This window comes from Canis aureus, chromosome 22 (genome assembly GCF_053574225.1).
Source record: "Canis aureus isolate CA01 chromosome 22, VMU_Caureus_v.1.0, whole genome shotgun sequence".
Lineage (NCBI taxonomy): Eukaryota > Metazoa > Chordata > Mammalia > Carnivora > Canidae > Canis > Canis aureus.
The window spans coordinates 4,153,692-4,172,651 of record NC_135632.1 but is presented as its reverse complement, the minus strand read 5'-3'; the positions used below and the strand labels follow the sequence as shown (position 1 = coordinate 4,172,651).

General features: G+C 35.5%; 1 protein-coding gene across 4 annotated transcripts in view; it reads right to left on the bottom strand.

The window, feature by feature from the left end:
- The window catches only part of DHX36 (DEAH-box helicase 36), a 63,594-nt gene that overhangs the window by 16,494 nt on the left and 28,140 nt on the right, over positions 1–18,960 (bottom strand). For all 4 annotated transcript variants that reach the window (XM_077864642.1, XM_077864641.1, XM_077864640.1 and 1 more), the window contains 11 exons: positions 18,749–18,823; positions 18,437–18,603; positions 16,971–17,052; positions 12,981–13,121; positions 12,643–12,745; positions 12,191–12,278; positions 8,853–8,908; positions 6,567–6,631; positions 5,701–5,844; positions 3,725–3,842; positions 2,879–2,977 (listed from right to left, as the gene is read on the bottom strand). In XM_077864642.1, the coding sequence (XP_077720768.1) occupies positions 2,879–2,977; positions 3,725–3,842; positions 5,701–5,844; positions 6,567–6,631; positions 8,853–8,908; positions 12,191–12,278; positions 12,643–12,745; positions 12,981–13,121; positions 16,971–17,052; positions 18,437–18,603; positions 18,749–18,823 (1,138 nt within the window). The remainder of the gene's footprint in view (positions 1–2,878; positions 2,978–3,724; positions 3,843–5,700; positions 5,845–6,566; positions 6,632–8,852; positions 8,909–12,190; positions 12,279–12,642; positions 12,746–12,980; positions 13,122–16,970; positions 17,053–18,436; positions 18,604–18,748; positions 18,824–18,960) is intronic.

Genomic DNA, 18,960 nt, shown 5'->3' with positions numbered 1-18,960 from the left:
CTGTGTTGGGAAAATTGGACATCAACATGTAGAAGAATGAAAATGGACTACTTTCTTACACCACACAAAAAACAAATTCAAAGCAGATTAAAGTCTAAATGTCAGACTGGAAATCATCAAAATCCTAGAGAACGCAGTCATTAACCTCTTGGACACTGGCTGTAGCAACTTCTTACTAAATAGGTTTCCCAAGGCAAGGGAAACAAAAGGAAAAATAAACTACTGGGTCTTCATCCAATAATTCCTTATCCTATACAGCAAAGGAAAGGAAACAATCACCAAAACTAAAAGGCAACCTTGAAAGTGGGAGAAGATAATTGGAAATGACAAATCTGAAAAGGCTTAGTATCCAAAATATATAAATAACTTATAAAACTCAACGCCCAAAAACCAAATAATTAAAAAATGGGCAGAACACACAAATACACATTTTCCAAAGACATACAGATGGCCAACAGACACATGAAAAGAAGCTCATCACCACTCATCATCAGGGAAATACAAATCAAAACTACAATGAAGTATTACCTCAGACCTGTCAGAATGGCTAAAATCAAGAACGCAAGAAACAAAAGGTGCTGGTGAGGATGTGGAGAAAGGAGAACCTTTCTGTACCATTGGTGGGAATGCAAACTGTACAGCCGCTCTGGAAGACAGTATGGTGGTTCCTCAAGAAGTTAAAAAGAGAAACACCCTCGGATCCAGCCACTGCACTAGTAGGTATTTACCCAGAGAATATACAAAAATACTAATTCAAATGGATACACACACCATCCCTCAATGTTTATAGCACTATCTACAACAGCCAAACTACAAAAGCAGCCCAAGTGTCCACTGACTGATGAATGGATAAAGAAAATAGTGCGTATTTTATATGGGGGGGGGGGGGATACTACTCGGCCACAAGAAAGGATGAAATCTTGCCATTTGTAAGGACATGGATGAGCTAGAGAGTATTATTGCTAAGTGAAACAAGTCAATCAGAGAAAGGCAAGTACCACATGATTTCACTCATATGTGGATTTTAAGAAACAGACCAAAGAGCCTACAGAAAAAAGAGAAGCAAACCAAGAAACAGACTCTTTAACTACAGAGAACTGATGGTTACCAGAGGAGAGGTGGGGAGGTAAGATGAACAGGTAATGGGGATTAAGGAGTGCACTTGGGATAAGCACCAGATGTCATATGTTAGTGCTGAATTGCTATACTGCACACCTAAAACTAATATGACACCTGTATGTTAACTGTAATCAAATAAATAAATACATATACATACATACTTACATACATACATACTTAAAAAACAAAACCAAACAAAACCAAACAAACAGGCTTCAGACCCTACTGTTGACAAGGATTTATTTCCTGGCCTCTTCATGATTCTGCTGTCTGCAAATGGCTAAGACTGGCTCTAAAGTTCAGTTCAGAGAGAGGAAGTCACATCTACTTAGGCTTCAGAGCCCAGCTAGCCTCTGGTTGTCCATCTCTAACATAAATAGTAAGTTGGTTCTAATTGCCACCTAGCTCTATGCTACTAGATAAAAAAGCAACAAAGCTCTATTACATAAAAGCCTGGAGGGGAAGACAGACAAGTCAGTGGTAAAACTACACTACTCCCTAAAATACAAGTAACCTCACTAAATCTAATACAAATTCTGAGATAGATAATTTACAATACTTTTTTATTTAAATATATTATTACTCATATTAAAAGCTACTACAATGCTAATATGGCCCAAATTCTCAAAATTAACTGTATAGATGGCTTAAATAAAACTGAAATATGTAAAGTACACCTTCAACAACCTCTAACAAAGAACTAATCATCAGAATTTGTGGCAATGACTAAAATGTTCTACTTCTGTGCAGTCCAATGTGGTACCCCACCAGCCACATGGGCCTACTGAACATCTGAAATGTACAACTGTGACTAGAGATACTGATTTGTAATTTACTTCAAAATTTAAATTTAAATAGTCACATATGGTTAGCGGGTACCTCACCGGACAGCACAGTTCAAACCACTTTCTATTTTGAGCACTACCTCACAGAGCCCTTCTCTGGGCACGGACTCACAGCCAGTCCTGTGACTCTTGTCAACATGGTCTTGCGCAGGGATGGCTACCAACTAAGTAGTCACTTGCCTAAGACACTGAAACTAGTTTCTCAAAACACTGACTTCATCAAAACCAACTAAAACAAAAAACTTTAAGAACAAAATGAAAGGCAGGGATATGAATATAAGGCACCTGTTAGTTTTCTTTCAAAAACACAGGAGTTGCCTTTATAAGATATCCACACTGTCACTAAATTACTTGGATTTGACATTACAGTAATCAGAAGAGTCAATAAACCAACCAAAGTCATTTGAAGAATACAAATGAAGACAAAGACCAGTAAATTCAAAGATTTCAAAATTTTATGTAATTGTAAAACAAGCCTGGAATGAAAAATTATGTCGGAAGGGCCCAGAAAGAGAAAAACATCACAAAGGTATCATTTCCTATCTTTCTAATTAACATTTCATATACTAAACTGAACAGCCAAAGGATTTATCAAATTCAGCACGATGTATTCTTCGGTCTACCTTACAGTAATGAATAAAAATTTTAATGAGGTAGCTTACTTATTATTTTTTTTTAAAGATTTTTATTTATGAGAGAGAGAGAGAGAGAGAGAGAGAGACAGGCAGAGACACAGGGAGAGAGAGAGAAGCAGGCTGCCTGCAGGGAGCCTGATGTGGGACTCGATCCCAAGACTCCAGGATCATGCCCTGGGCCAAAGGCAGGCGCTAAACTACTGAGCCACCCACGGATCCCATATGTGCACTAACATTATATATCTAAGTTAGAGTTTTTAAAAATAAAGTAAAATTTACCAGTTCCATCAAGTGTTTTATGGACAGTGACACTGCTTCATCTGATGGTGGATCCATTAACCTACTCAGAAAATAAGCAATTCCACCTAGCCTTAAAATCTGGGGGAAGACAAATATCATTAAACAGATATATTGACATTAACAGTTTAGTCCTGCCTGTCAATCACTTGAATAAAGCATTAAATCCATACATGATTTTTAAGTCACTACTTTGTAAATTACTCACCAGCTCTATATTGATGGTAAAAGTAGCTGGTTAAAATCTCATAAGTTAAGTCGATTACCAATCATCTTCAAAATAAGGTTAATTGTATTAGAATATATAGAAGGTGGTGAAAAATGGTGAGTAGTTTATCATGTAGTAACAGTGCACAAAACTAACATTTACTGAACACTTACTATATGCCAGCTACTGTTCTAACAATTTTATATAAGCTTAATTTAAATAACTTGTCAACTAATAGAACTAGCTTGTCAGGGGAGGAGCTGGGATTCAAACACAGGCAGTACAGCTCTAGAGTGTACATGATAAAAAATGTGGTTAATAAACATGTGAAGGAAGTTTAAAACCAGTACTAACCCCTCCCCCCCCCCCATTCCAGATGATATGGAAGGAACAGGGGCCTATGGCAGGGGAGGGGGCTGGTGTCCCTGAATCTCATGCATGCCCAGAAAGGCCTGGAAACTTCCATTTTGTTGAGGCTTTTGGTTATCACACACACACACAAAAACACTAATGCATGGTAATAATTCTTCTTCACAGATTAATATGATACTTTCATCTCTATTAATGTTGAAAATTACAACCCTACCCTCCATTTATTTTAACTCTCCCACCTAATTTACCTTTATTTGTAAACAAAGTTCTTCTAAAGGAGTTCTCAAAATTTCTGGCAGTTGATAGTCATCCAGAAGGCTTGCTCGAAGCCCATTATACAGATGATAGCAATGACCAGGCTGAACTCTTAAAAAATAAATAAATAAGAGGAGCATTACTAATGATTTTCTAGAACTCCAGAGAATAAGTAGGGAAAGTAGCCAATATCTATATTTCAGTAAGCTACACCATAACTTACTTAATACTTCATTTTTATTAATCACATATTCTTTCTCCCCATTTGTTTAATAACCCTAGATCCACTACCCCTATGTCCTAGTTTAAGAAAGAGAAGATTTTCTCCTCCAAACAACTATTTGGTTCCCTATTTCTAACTTACAGATTCCAGATTGCTGCACTTAATAACAGCAGTCTTCTGAGGTTTACTTCTGTCTGTCCTGTGAGTATTTTATGATTTTCTGTAACATATCCTAGCATTATGTAACCTGTCTGTATTATTTAAAAAGCTTTTAAGTATGTGCTTAGTGAACTTTCAGAGGGATGCTGGAAATTTTTTAATTGTTAAGTTTTTCTTTAGTGATGTGAATGGACAATGTTAAGGATAGATGTGCAGGGGTGAGGGTATTCATAAATTTTCAAGCAGAATAAATATTTTATGAGCTCTTGCTGCTACAGAAGGGGAATGCCATTTTCCTATGTTAATAAAAATAAATTCTAAAAATCTTAGCTATTTTTGTCCCAACTCTATAATGATCCATCATTCATTAATATAACATGCCCATAGAAACTAAGAGTGCCTTCACTGAGGACCATATAGTTTGCCCTGGCATTTAAATAATTATCAATCAGGCTTTGCTAAAGAAATTTACACTTATGGACCCTACAAGGAACTATGTTCCATCTGAACTAAAACACTATAATTCTATAGTTAACTTCTATCAAGCTAGCAGGAATGAAAAATTAAATGAAATATAATACTTTAATTTCTCTAATTGTTTTAAGGATAAATCTAAGACTAATATGTTTACTAATCATATTAGAAAAGTGTACCAAACAGTAACTACTTCTTCAATCAGTATCCAGTAGTAGTAAGTCTGAAGGACAAAATCTTAGTCTTGGTAGATCCCGAAATTAAGTTATCCCCCGACAGCTGATTAGAAGAGTACAAATTCTTAGAGTAAGCCATGACTTTGCCTCAAAAGCACCAACTGTATAATCTAAATAAACGGTCTCCGAGTTATAATGGGATAATCTGCAAAGATTACAGGTGAGACAGCTTTACTACATACAAATATAAAACAAAGCACTGATAAAATGATATATAGTTTTCTTCCAAACAAAATGACCTATAAAGTTTTCTTTCAATTCTTCTTTCCTTACTTAAATCAGTATCTGAAGGCTGATGGAATACTTTAGCTCTAAGAGGCAAAAGAACAACTCTCTCCTACAACTCCAGACAAGATCCTACCAGAGTAACAGGTGTGAAAATACTGTGAAGTATGCATTAAAATGAGTAAGTGCAGTTCTCTGAGTTAAGGTAAATCATTTTTCCACCATTAAGAGAGACGTTATTTCTTATGCCTACCACATCAAGGGAGAAAAGGTATGTTCCCTGTGTTTTCACTGGTAACTGAGTGAAAAATCAGTATAGCTGTAAAGTAAAAGACTAGGAGCCCAGACTGGAGCCAGACCAACTTTTAATTTCTTTATACCTTAACTTCCATACCCTTAAAAAGGGCATCATACCATACCTCACTGCACTGCAGTGAGAAGAATGGATATTCAAATATTACTCATTCTCATGATTATTAGTAATATGTGCTTTCAAAAAAGAATACAACATAATTACACATAACAGAGTAAGAATAAATTAAGAATAAAGAATAATTTTACTTAACTAGATGGAAGAATTAAAAGCAGAAGAATCATGAAATAGCAAAGAAATTATGATTAAAAGCACTTTCAGACAAATGTTCCATCTTACCTTCCAGCTCGACCTTTCCTTTGTTTGGCATTAGCTTTACTAACCCACTCAGCAGACATTGTACTGATGTTGTTTTGTGTGTCAAAGTGTGTTTCTTTTATTTTTCCTCCATCTATCACATAAACTACATCATCTATGGTAATGCTGTTTGGAAAATAGATATATTAAATATTAAAAATACATCAAAAGTACATAACCTCTAACAGGCCTACAGATAGGGATTTTATAGCATTTTCTTATTGGTCAAACTGATTTAGCAGTTTGGGATTTTCCCTATTGTTCTCGTATTTACCATTACAGGAATTAAGCAGTTAATTAAGCAGTTGATGCTGCCTCAATAGGCAGCATCATGGAGCTGCAGTGGCAGCTAATTCTATAGATGACATGATAAATTTTTATTTGCCCACAAACTTCACAGCTTACTTAATGACTTTTGTACACCTAGCACTGTGGGCCCCCGTGCCAAGGTTTAGTATCAGCTTCCAGAGCAAAATTTGGACTGTACAGACATATTCGTACTTCCAAATGAATATAAAAAAATTTAAAGGCTATTCACAACTGATTCAAACATGACCCCCAACCAGAAAAAGGTAAAAACAAAATTGACCTCAGCTCCCACACTTCTTTAAGAAGGCTTTAAACAAAAACACTAAAACGGCAATTTGTAAAGAGGGCTAAAACATTATGGGATTAAAAAACAAAAATCAAAACCTATGCTCTCTTCAATGCCATGACTAAATTAAAATGAATTTATGTAAAGAAATTATGAAAAATCTTTTAGAGATAAAAAAGTATAAGGTATATTAACAATCTATGGGACTCAAAACTAACAATTATCAGTAGTTGATATTTAAAACAATCTTTACCTAGTCTCTGCAATATTAGTAGCAATTACTATTTTCCGAACACCAGGAGGAGTTTTTTTAAATACCTGTAAAAACAAATCAAAACCCAAAAGTACATTAATTTCTAATACATTATTCTTGCAATTAGAAGAATTACTTCACATAATATACTACTGACTTTTTAGCATTCTGTGTTCACTCATTTACATATGCATCTAGTATCTACAGATATATTTTATAGGTATACATCATTTTCAATACTATAGAATTCCCTTCTGGTAACACAAACTAAATCTCCCAGATTCTGGAACCTTATCACAAACAAGATTTCAAATGAAATATTACTTGGGCAACCCAGGTGGCTCAGCGGTTTAGCACCGCCTTCAGCCCAGGGCCTGATCCTGGAGACCTGGGATCGAGTCCCACGTCAGGCTCCTAGCATGGAGCCTGCTTCACCGTCTGCCTTTGTCTCTGCCTCTCTCTCTCTCTGTGTCTTTCATGAATAAGTATTTAAAAAATCTTAAAAAAAAATCATTATTTAAATTTACACAATGTTTTTTAACAAAAGCTGAAAGTGGGATCCCTGGGTGGCGCAGCGGTTTAGCGCCTGTCTTTGGCCCAGGGCGCAATCCTGGAGACCCGGGATCGAATCCCACATCGGGCTCCCGGTGCATGGAGCCTGCTTCTCCCTCTGCCTGTGTCTCTGCCTCTCTCTCTCTCTCTGTGACTATCATAAATAAATAAAAATTTAAAAAAAAAAAAAAAAAAAGCTGAAAGTATATGTCTTTTTATGTAGTCAAACTTTTGAGAGAGAGAAGAGAGAGTTAGTTTAGCAGTAAGAATTAGGAATTATCCAAAACTATGAGTAAGGGCACCAACCAACCAGGTAAATGCCAAACTCATCAGAATGGATGTCTGGTTATACCATCACATATAAGCTTCTGAGATCAGACTGATTTAAAAAAAAAAAAAAAAAAGTCTTCAAATACCAAATCCTACAAACAATGGCACCCTTTACAAAGCCAGCCAAGTAGCGATTCTCTCTCTGCCTATGTTTCTGCCTCTTTCTGTCTCTCATGAATCTTAAAAAAAAAAAAAACAAAACAAACAAACAAAAAACCAGGAGCCAAGTAGAAGACAAGACATATAATCAAGTACCACCTGCCTATAATGCAAAGAAATGCATAAATTCATCTCCTCATTTATACAAAACACAAGAGAAAATGTGTTTTCCAATCTAGTCATATAATCTCTAGCAAAGGAAAATGTAATTTACTATTAGGGTGTCAGAGAGGAAGTACTTCCACCCTGGATACTTTTCTGTCTGGTCTTCTGAACGAAGTCTTTTCTCTTTCCTCTTGTCTTCCTTTAGGTATGTACTTTGTATCTAAATAAACTGGCAGGGCCTTACTCGGCCTATGGTATCAGCAGAAAAGATATTAAAAGTCCCTCAATAAAAAACGTCTTTCTCACAACCCTGAGATCACGATCTGAGTCAAAATCAAGAGGTGCCTACACGACTGAACCATCCCAGGCACCTTGTCTTGATATTTTCTTACAAAGGAAGTGGAAAAGGTAGAAGGGAAGATGGATTTTCTTCTGATCCATCTCATCTTACCTGGGCCTACAAACACTGCAGTCCAGAAAACTACCTTGCCTTTGAGAATGTGGTGTTCATTCTAACTAGGGATATTCCTGAATCTGACGAGATAGAACATTCAAAGCCATACTAATATATTATTAATAAAAGGGGAAATCTCATACCTACAAACATACTAATTCTGTTAAATCAAAATCTCAAACATCAAGCTGTAGTATGTCACAGATAACTGAAACCCAAGCTAGTTATTGGTGAAACCAATCTTTAAACTTTTCCCTAGGAGCACCTGGGTGGCTCAGTGGTAGACCATCTGGCTTTGGCTCAGGTTGTGATCCTGGGATCGAGTCCCGCATGAGACTTCTTGCATGAAGCTCCCTGCAGCAAGCCTGCTTCTCCCTATGCCTCTGCCTCTGCACCCCCACCCCCGTGTGTCTCATGAATAAATAAATATTAAAAATAAAAAATAAAAAAAAATTTCCCTAATGTTGACAAAACTATCATCTGTTAATTATCCTCGGTAATTAAAGTTTTTGTCCAATTATACCCCGAAGACTCATTTGCAAAAGTTCTTAAAAAGCTACTTTTGTATAAATTACTACTTGAAAACTCACCTTTAAAAACATAAAAGATAATAAAACACACAACCAGCAGCCCTTAAAGCTCATCTCAGTGTGAAAGACAGAGGTTGAATAAACTTAACAACATACCTGTGTCTGGTTAACTGTAGGCATCAGTGAATGTAGAGGTATAATAAGAAACCTGTCTGAAAATTAAAAAAGAAAATTAAACTTTAAGATATATAGTTGCAGAAAAGCTCCAGCAAACAGACATGGAAAAATGAGATGAGATGCTAAGCCACATAATTCTTATATTCCTAGTATAATTAGAGTAACTTTATTCTTTTTATTTTCTTCTTTCCTTAGTGCTCCAACAAATTCTTGCTCACATTTTATGCTGTCAATTTATTTCACATTGATAAGTACATTCCCCAAATTCCTAAAGAATGCTTAAAGTTAGGAATATCTTTTCAAATTGTGATAGAAAAACATCATTAACTCCATTCCCATCACTTAACTGAAGACCAAAAAATTTTCCCTTAATATTAATGTAAGTTTATAGACTCTGGGTGATCCTTATTATTTTAATCAACAGAGAATATGTGAATTTTTAGAGCACATTACTTATGAAATTTCCACGTCCCTTTTTAAGTTAAAAAAATAATGAAACAACACTGGGTAAATATAATGCATTCCAGAAGTGACCCACATTTTTAAACATAATTTCATAGAAATGTAAGAAATCATATTCCTATTTTTAAGTTCCAAAATGAAATAGTCCATTCGTGATTTTAGCCAATAGGATTTGGTATAGTATTAGTGATGAAAATGAGGGAGTGTTAATTAAGGAAGGGTAGATTTCACGTTTAGCTATGGTTAGAAAAAAATGCAACCTGACTTAAATATCTAGCAAGTATCCAAATGACTCAAGATAGCTGTATTTCCCCAGGAGAAAACAAAACAAAACAAAACAAAACTATTTTTATTCAAAGGAGCTATGATGCTCCCCAACTCTCTAGGACCCTCTGAATAAGGGTTACAAATCTTAAAAAGTAGTAAAAAGTGGTCAAGCAACTGATACTACTAAAAGGATGCTCTGACTTACTTGTCTCTGTGACACAATATGAAATACATCAAATCAGTCAATACTCAAGCCAAAAATATTTACCTTGAATTGGAACCGTAATATGTAACTTCCAGTTTATAAAAAGTACAGGTAAGAAAGGATCAAATGAAATGACACTATAATGATTCAGATTCAGAAAAATCTAGAAAGTATAGGTGGACCTAGTTTTTTCCACAAGTCATTACCAGGAAAGTGAGGAGGGTATGAAAGTGATTATCTAGAGTAAAAGATTTATGTGGTTTACATTTTTCTGTAATTTGAACAAGTTAGCTCTAAAAGACACTTTCCAGGAAAAACTGGAATATAGACTGGGTTACTAGACAATGCTTAAGAGTTAGGTATGATAATGACATTGTAGTTAATAGAAACATTGTGGTTATATACAAAATTTTCTATTTTTATTGATGCATATTTTTTGAGGATAATGTGATATCTGCAATTTACTTTAAAAAGGAAAAAATTAGAATACAAAAATAACTGCTGCACTGAAGTCAATGGAGTATGATACACATGATGACTCTCTAGCTGTCAGTTTAAAATGTTTCATTACAAGTTAAAAAAAAAAATCAGCTGCCAGGTAAAACAATGAAAGTAAAAATAATTCCACTGAAGACTATAACTGGGATAAAAATAGTTTATAGTGCTGATATTGTGAACTACAGTAGTTAATGGGAACAAAGTCTATACTCTTAAGAAATAAGATAGTTGTTAAGCATTTGATAAATTGAGTTTTAAGACTCACCTTTCAGTCAGTGTAGAGTTAGACCAATTTTTTGCCCCTTCAAAAATGGCTAACAGTGTAACCAAGTATTAATATTAAGGCTAAATTTAAAAAATAAAACTTGAGAAAACATTAAACTTTGGAAAGATTTTCTTTAAAAAGAATTGAGCTGGTAGTGAAAGTATAAAGTAATACTTCCTTCCTTGAGAATTACTAAGTTAGAAAATTAATAATCAATTACAATAATCTATAGTATCACGTCCTTTTCCACATTCCCTCCAAAATTATAGTATTACATTTTGGTATATCTGTATTTTTCTTGGTAAATACATACACATATACTCAAATTTTTTTTTTTTAAACTTAAAGTAGATCATACAGTAGCATTTACTTTGGGGGTAAGAGAGGCCAACATTAGAAGGTTCAGCCAAAAAAAAAATCCAGTTATTTCAAGAAAAAAAAAATTGTTTAATCAAGACTATGCTTCTTCTTTAGAGAAACGTTATCACTGACCAGGAAAGAGAAATCAGCATTTCATTACAGAGCAATCAAAGTAATCAAACAAGAACATTTTCCAACTAGAGAATAGTAAATAATTTCAATTTTAATGCAGAGGGCATTACTATAGTGGGATTTAACGAAGAATGAAAAATACAGCTCTACTATTTCAGCCAATAGAATCAGGTAGAAATATTTTTAGTGTTTTTGGAAAATATGTGTCAAAAGCACTTCAATAGATTAAGATTAGAAATTATAATCAGAACTATCAAATACTACAGAGAATATGCTTAATATTTTACTGACTTAAAATAATTATTCCTGAAAATGCTCTGGCTGAATTTTATGGGAGAACAACGGCCTCATGTATTTCTCTAAGAAGAGATTGTTTCTCAAACATGCTACTAAAGCATCAGAATCACCTGACGAATTTCTAAAAACTACAGATGTTTAAGCCACATTCTTAGATTTGGAGTAAGGATAGGGTCTGAGTATTTGAATTTTATTTTTTTTAAAGATTCATTTATTTATTCATGAGAGACAGAGAGGCAGAGACACAGGCAAAGGAAAAGCAGGCCCCTTGCAGGGAGCCTAATGTGAGACTCAGTCTCAGATCTCGGAATCACGCCCTGAGCCGAAAGCAGACACTCAACCGCTGAGCCAGCCACCCAGGCGTCCCTAAGTATTTGAATTTTAAAGAAGCACCACTAGCAACTCTGTTGTACAGTCCCAGATGAAAAACACTGGGCTAAGGGATAAATTCAGCCTTTTCTGCCCAACTAAATGCAGCAGTGAGTGAAAAAAACAACCTCAAGCTCCCAACATCTTAACTTTAAGGGCTCAGTATTATTAGGCAAATTTAGGAAAAGAGGTAAAATATTCTTATCATCATACCAAATAAAGAACTTTACCATATACCTAACACCTTCATCTTGTGACTCAGAACTTTATTTTTAAAAGAGAAATGAGAGTGAGAGTGAGAGAGAGAGAGGGAAAGAAACAGAGAGATACTCAGCCTGGGCTTAAGATCATCAAGATCCTACAGTGAGGTAGCCTTAGAAGTTAATACAATTAAAAAGAACATAACCATGCTACAAATGATTTAAATGCTATTCTTGAAATTGCAATAAAATAAATTAGTACCTGATTTAAACATCACTTGTGACATCAAGAGATCATGTAAAGTGCTGATATTGTCCCAGCCTGGTAGAAAGACCAATATTGCACCATCCTGTATGGAGGGGAAATAACCATTACAAAGGATCAAGTAACAAACACCCTAAAAGTAAACTTCTGTGCACACCTGAGTATCCATTAAAATTCTATTAGCTCAGGAAATTTAGTTACTGATTGTAACTAAAGAATACAAGTTCACTTTTTAAAAATAGGATTTATAATCCAAGTATTCCCATTTGTTTAGTCTTTCCTTTAAACAGATCAAATGCCTAAATCTTGGTATTTTGATATTTCTACTTCTAGTGTCAAAGGATTTTCTTCTATATGCTATTTTTAAAAAACATGTAAGAAAATTATTCTTGTTACATTAATAAAATTAAAACTATTTCACCAAAAAAAACAAAAAACAAAAAACTAACCTCTTCTTCCAAAACAATGTGTCGGATAAGGGCAGCAATCAAATTCAGATCAACTTTATCATCATCTATCATTTCCATAACATCTACAGTACTTGCAGAATATCTATCAAAGTTAAATAGAAAATCATGAAATTACCTAATAGAAGTTTCTTAAGGTCCAACCTGCTATAATATCTTAAAATGAACTCAATCAGCAAATGGGGAAAACATATAGAAAAGAATTACTGGAATAACAACAGTTATGAACAAATTCAAGATTCAATTCAAATTCTCTGCCTTTTTGTTTTAGTCATTCATCCTCTGGGCTAATTAAAAAACAAAACAAACACCCTACTTACCTTTTTCGCAGTTCCCTTACATAATCTGGCCAGCGTTCTTTATAGATTGCTTCTTTTTCTTCTTTTTCTTGTCTATTTACATGCCCTTGCATGAAACCTCTCTTAAATTGAGACCTTTGTTCTTTTTGTTCTGGAACATATCTAAAATTAAAATATTCTTAAATAGCTTCACTTTTTGGAAACTCTCTGGTTTTAGCAAATATGACATTTTACATTCAAATTTTTCTTTACATTCAAATTTTAAAGAACATTTTCATTATGTTTTCTAGTGAATGCTATTAAATACTTGTTTATTTGCAACTATTCATTAACATACAAAATGAGATAAAATTTTTAGATAAAAATCCTTCTCTACCGAAGTATATAAAACCTTGTAGATCATTAGCAATGGAAATAAAAAAATTTAAGAGTCACTTTTTACACCTTTCAAGTTTGCTCTACAAAATTAACATTAATGTAAGTCCAAAATAATAGTAAATGCCTAGTGGAAGACTCCGATTTTGAATATAGTTTACAAACCTGAGTGCACATAAGAATCCCATAGAGAACTTATAAAATACAGAATCCTGCATCCGATCTCTGATGATTTCGATTCAGTAGGTCTGGTTGGGGTCTGCTATCTAGGAATTTTAATTAGTGCCCCAGGAAATTCAGATAGTTTATAAACCCAAACTTGAGAACTGTTTAATTCTGCTCAGTCCTACTGTCAAAGCTAAACAGCATAGCCAGAATCAGTAGTCAAGTCTCTTATGTGTCAGTCCAGTATCATGTCAGGACTCCGCCATGCTGTGGTGACTGCTAAAAATAGAGGGTGTATCTGCCTAAGAATGCCATCTCCTTTTTTTTTTTTTTTTTTTTTTTTAATTTTTATTTATTTATGATAGTCACACAGAGAGAGAGAGAGGCAGAGACATAGGCAGAGGGAGAAGCAGGCTCCATGCACTGGGAGCCTGACGTGGGATTTGATCCCGGGTCTCCAGGATCGCGCCCTGGGCCAAAGGCAGGCGCCAAACCGCTGCGCCACCCAGGGATCCCCAGAATGCCATCTCCTAATGTAAGTGGGTTTGGAGAGGCATGGAGGTGGGAAAAGACCAAAAAAAAAAAGAAAGAAAAAGAAATTAACTGATTTGAACTCCAAAGCCTCTCAGACTTTGCCTAGGGGAGAGCACTTAGACGCAACAGGAAACTGGGGAGTGTGGGCTTTAGAATTAAACAGAACTGGACTGAGGTCCTTGGTCTGCCACTGACTACCCTGTGTGGCCTTGAACCAGGTATAAATCTCTGTCCTTTGGTTTGAGAAATTAATACTCTTATAATAATATTGGCATGAAAATAAAAGAAAAATCCAATAAAAGCACAGTGCCTGACACATAGTAGACACCCAAAAAAATGTTAATCCCCTTCCCTATTCAGTACCTGTGACCCAGGATTCCCCTAAGTCTTCGATACATATAGAGGCATCAACTTGAGGTAGGACAACCTGAGACAGAGATTAGTCCTAGTCAGCAGGATGGACCCACAGTTGGCTCCCTTCCCAGCAATTCCAAGAACCAGAGGTAACCTTCAACCCTCCAGCCCAAGTGCCCAATGACAACCCTCTGTATCATCACACTCTGTTTCCTTTCCTCTTCCTTCCCTGTATTGCAGCTCTTTTGTGAAGGGAGAGCTGGGGGCTACTGCCTGAAAACTTCTGTCCCAAGGACTACCCTCTTTCAACTTCCCTCTTACAGCTGACTAGGGGATGAGAAGTGCAAAGACACCATCCTTCTGCCTCAAGAGACCCTTTAGCTACAGTTCCCTGAACATTCTCTGGCTTCTAGGGAGCTTAATAAAGCAATTCATCACTAAGTAACTTTAGAGTACTGTTTCCTGAAACTTCATTTTCACTGCTGTCAAGCTGCCCCCCGTTATTCTATCAGAAAACAATTGGTGCCACAGTAGGAAGTGAGATGAATGGTGGAATCGAAGAAGGAATGCATAATAGAACTTATTGATGACAAAACCAGAGCATGGAAGACCGAGATTCTCTCTTATACTTTCAGTATGTTCTACCCTGACATACATACTTCCCATACTTGCCTTCTCTGAGTTTCACTGCTTTCCTGACTTGCCCAGTCTATCCCTACTATATAATCTCATTCCCAATGTTCTTTACTTCCCGCATAATGGGTCAGTCATACTTTATATGACAGCTTGTGTGTCTCCTTGTCTACAAGTAAGCTCTGAAGAGATGTGCCAAGTCTTTCCTTCTTTATGCTCAGACCCCAGTGCACAGTGCCAAGACATAAAATTTAAGAAGAATCTGTTAAATACATGTTCACACAAAATTCAGCTGACTTTTCTCCATCTAAAATATACTACAGGGTCTTTGTTTTCACCTTCCCATTATCACTTCCTGTTTTTTTCTCTTAACAAGTAGGCTGTGGAATACTGAAAGATCTCATCACAAATGTTTCTACATCTGTCTATTTATTCACGTTTACTACAGGCCAGGCACTGTACTGTGCACTTGGTACAGAGATGAACAGGACAAAATCCTTGACACTGAATAATCTGCAGTCTAGTGCAAGAGAAAAATATAAAGATTTATTACATGACAATATGGTAAGTATTTTGAAAGATGATAAAAAGTGCTATAGGAATTGAGATAAGAAAGCGACTCACTCTGTGAGAAGGAGGAAAAGGCAGTGAAGTTGGGATTTGTTCTTACAGCCCTGAATTTTTATATAAAAAAATGGAAAAGGTAGTATATGTAAGTCTAAAAGGAGAACACAGCATGTAATAAAGCACAAAGTCATGAATGAAAGAGAGTACTGGCTGGCATATTAGGGAACGGTGCATTTAGCATTGGGTAGGCCATGAGGTGCATAAGGCTAGAAAAAAAAGGATGGGGCCAAACTGTAAAGAGCCTCGCAATGACTAGCAAGGGACCAGAACCTGATCCTATGAGCTGTGTTTTCCCAGCCCTTCTCTCATCAAGAAATTCAAATATAATTTGGTTATAGGTCCCTGGAGGAGGCTGCTGATAGCTAATCAATAATTTGGTCATACCAGCTGAGGTATTTGGCAATAGATCATGACAAAACATAGAGGTCCTTAAGTTTTAAAGGCACTCTCACATGTGACAGTGAAGACCTCAGTGACAACAGAGGAAATATTAGCCCAGGAGAGATAATAAGGACCTTAAGTAGGAGAAATAAATATAAGACAGCAAGTTCAAGGAGAAAGATTTCAGGGTTTGCGTTGTGGGGGCAGGTGAGAGCACAGAATGATTTAGACTACATTAGTTACTAAGCACATAAAGCAGCTAACATAACCTGCTTGATACTAGCTCTTCTGATTCACAGCCTAGACACTGGGTAGAGGATAATACTAGTAACCTCTATTTTTTCCTTTTAAATTTGGATATAACAATTTTAGTTGGGAAAGATGTGAGGTTCAGGGTATCTAAGGTGTTAGAATGCTGCTGAGTATAGGGTTAAATCCCAAATTTAATGTTCAGGAAGAGCTTCACTTCTGAAGCTGTGAAAATATAGAACTATGGTCCTGGAAACAGGACTGCACAGTGAAACCACAACAGACAGAAAAGGCTAATTAAGAACCCTCAAGGGAAATCCTATTTAAAGGGTAGGCAATGGAAGCCAGCAAAGAAGAATAAAAAGCAGGTAAGAGAACCAGAAGAGAGGTTTAAGCGCTAAGGACAAAGGTTCCCAAACTCTGCTGCCCAGGGATATTTAGAAAACTCTGAGGTCTGGCTGCCAGCCCAGAATTTATAATGTAATTAAGGTAGGGAGTGTGAATGGGGCATCTGGATTTTAAAAGGCTCCAGGTGATTTTAATGTGCAACCAAGTTTGGGAATTACCAATTTAAGGACAAACAATGTTGTAGAAGGAAGTGGTTAAAAAAGAGTTTCTGAGACTACAGTCTGACAGTACAAAAGGTTACATATTAGTATTTTTTAACATTTTTATTTCCTAATATTTACTTACCTTATTTTTTCAATTATATCTTCCAAAAGATACTCCACAACCGGAAAGGTAAAACCAGGTATGTGTATCATTGGACAGTTACCTATTATGGCAGACAAAACATAAATCTGTACTCAAATGTTGAAAAAAAAATCAGAAACTGTAAATAGGCCAGTAATGCTTTTCCTAAGCTCAAAAAATGGTCCTGGCACTTTGAGTTCTACCCTATTTTTTCATATAAAGAATTTAATGAGAACTAGCAGTCCACTCTTCCACTTGCTATCATTCTACTGCTACCACACAGTACACATCCCTCACAGTCCTACAAAGTAACCCAAAATATCAAAGAATAGAGCATTTTATTGGACTCAAAACCCGTTACTGGAAATCTACTTCCTCTCCATCATTAGCCAAGATGGTACCATCAGAACCCAATTTTTATTGAAATTAACTTAAAAAGTACTACTCCTATGTCACCCAGAATCAGGAAGAGAAAAAATAGTTAAAACAAGACCTAATGAAAAATTAAATTGTTCCTACCATTCTAGAATCACTAGTTAAAATAACTGTCTCTAGTGCTTAGTTACTTACGCTACTACTTCTATTTCATACCAAGCAAACAAGCACTAGACATGGTAAACAAAGATCAACACTGCATCACAGATAAAAGTATCTGAAGCGGTATCACAGCTCTGCCTCTGACTTGAAAAAGTTTGAGGGAGTTACTCAATATTAGTTCTGGATACCTCGTAACACACACAGAAAGAAAAGACATACAACTAATTTCATGGGTCTGAGGATCAACTGGGTTGAATATAAGAACACTAAAATACAGCTCTTCTCCATTTCAACCCCCCATCCTGATTTTCCTCTACTTCCCCCATGAGTGTAAGCAAGAGAGGTGTAATTTAAAAACAAATCTATTCTACAGCTAGTCAAATTTAGTTTCAAATCCTCTTACCACTCTTACGCAACCATTATAAGGAATACTGGGAAATAGCTATACAAATGGGAATTATAGCACCTACCTCACAAGGTGTTATGAAGATTAATGAAGACAAAGTGACAAATATAGCACACCTGGCATACTGAAGGTGTTCCCTAAGTGGTATTATTATTATTGGCAAACTGCCACCCTAGTCTGTGAAAGTACATAAAAGCCACGAAACAATCACAAAAAAATTATTCAAACCTGTGCTTTGACTTCAGTGATGCCACCTAATCCGATAGCACCATAAATTTACATGTTTTCATATAACACCTTAAAGATAATGCCACCTTTAAAAAAAATAGGCCCACTTCTCTAATCTGCTGAGACTAGGATAGTCTCAACTATTTAAGACAATTTAAATATTTTTCTGAATACCTAAAAGAATTGCTTAACACTCATTTTAACTACTTTCTACCTAGCAATGTTATTTTTTTTAGCTTTAAATTCAGTGGCCTTATGACAACTTTCTAAAACAATAATCATAAAATTTACTCACCAAAATATTCTGAAAATTTCTCAGCATTCAAAGTTGCACTCATCAATATTACTTTCAGGTCAGGTCGAAAATTGAGAAGATCTTTAATAACAGTCATTAAAACATCTGATTGCAGATTTCTCTCATGAATTTCATCAAGCACAATATGACTAACACTGGACAAATGCCTAAAACAAAAGTGTGAAGTATGTAACTTAGTACAAAATTTGAAAACTGCATCACTCTACCTTACAACTAATAAAGTCCAATTTAATAATTACATCTCTTGATAATGTTTAACTAAATGTCTGTCCTGAAGTGAAACATACTCACGAGTCTGACTGGAGCCACTGTAGGATGATTCCTGTTGTACAGTATAAGATAGAACCCTGCTTCCTTGGCAACCGGCTGTGAACAGAAGACATGAGTTAACAGTTTTTGGTTTTCTTTACTAACAAATTACTCACTGCCACAAAAATTTAAAAGAAATCTTCAATTTAAAAACTTATAATTTAAACAAAATTTTCAGTTAATTTTTTGGTTCT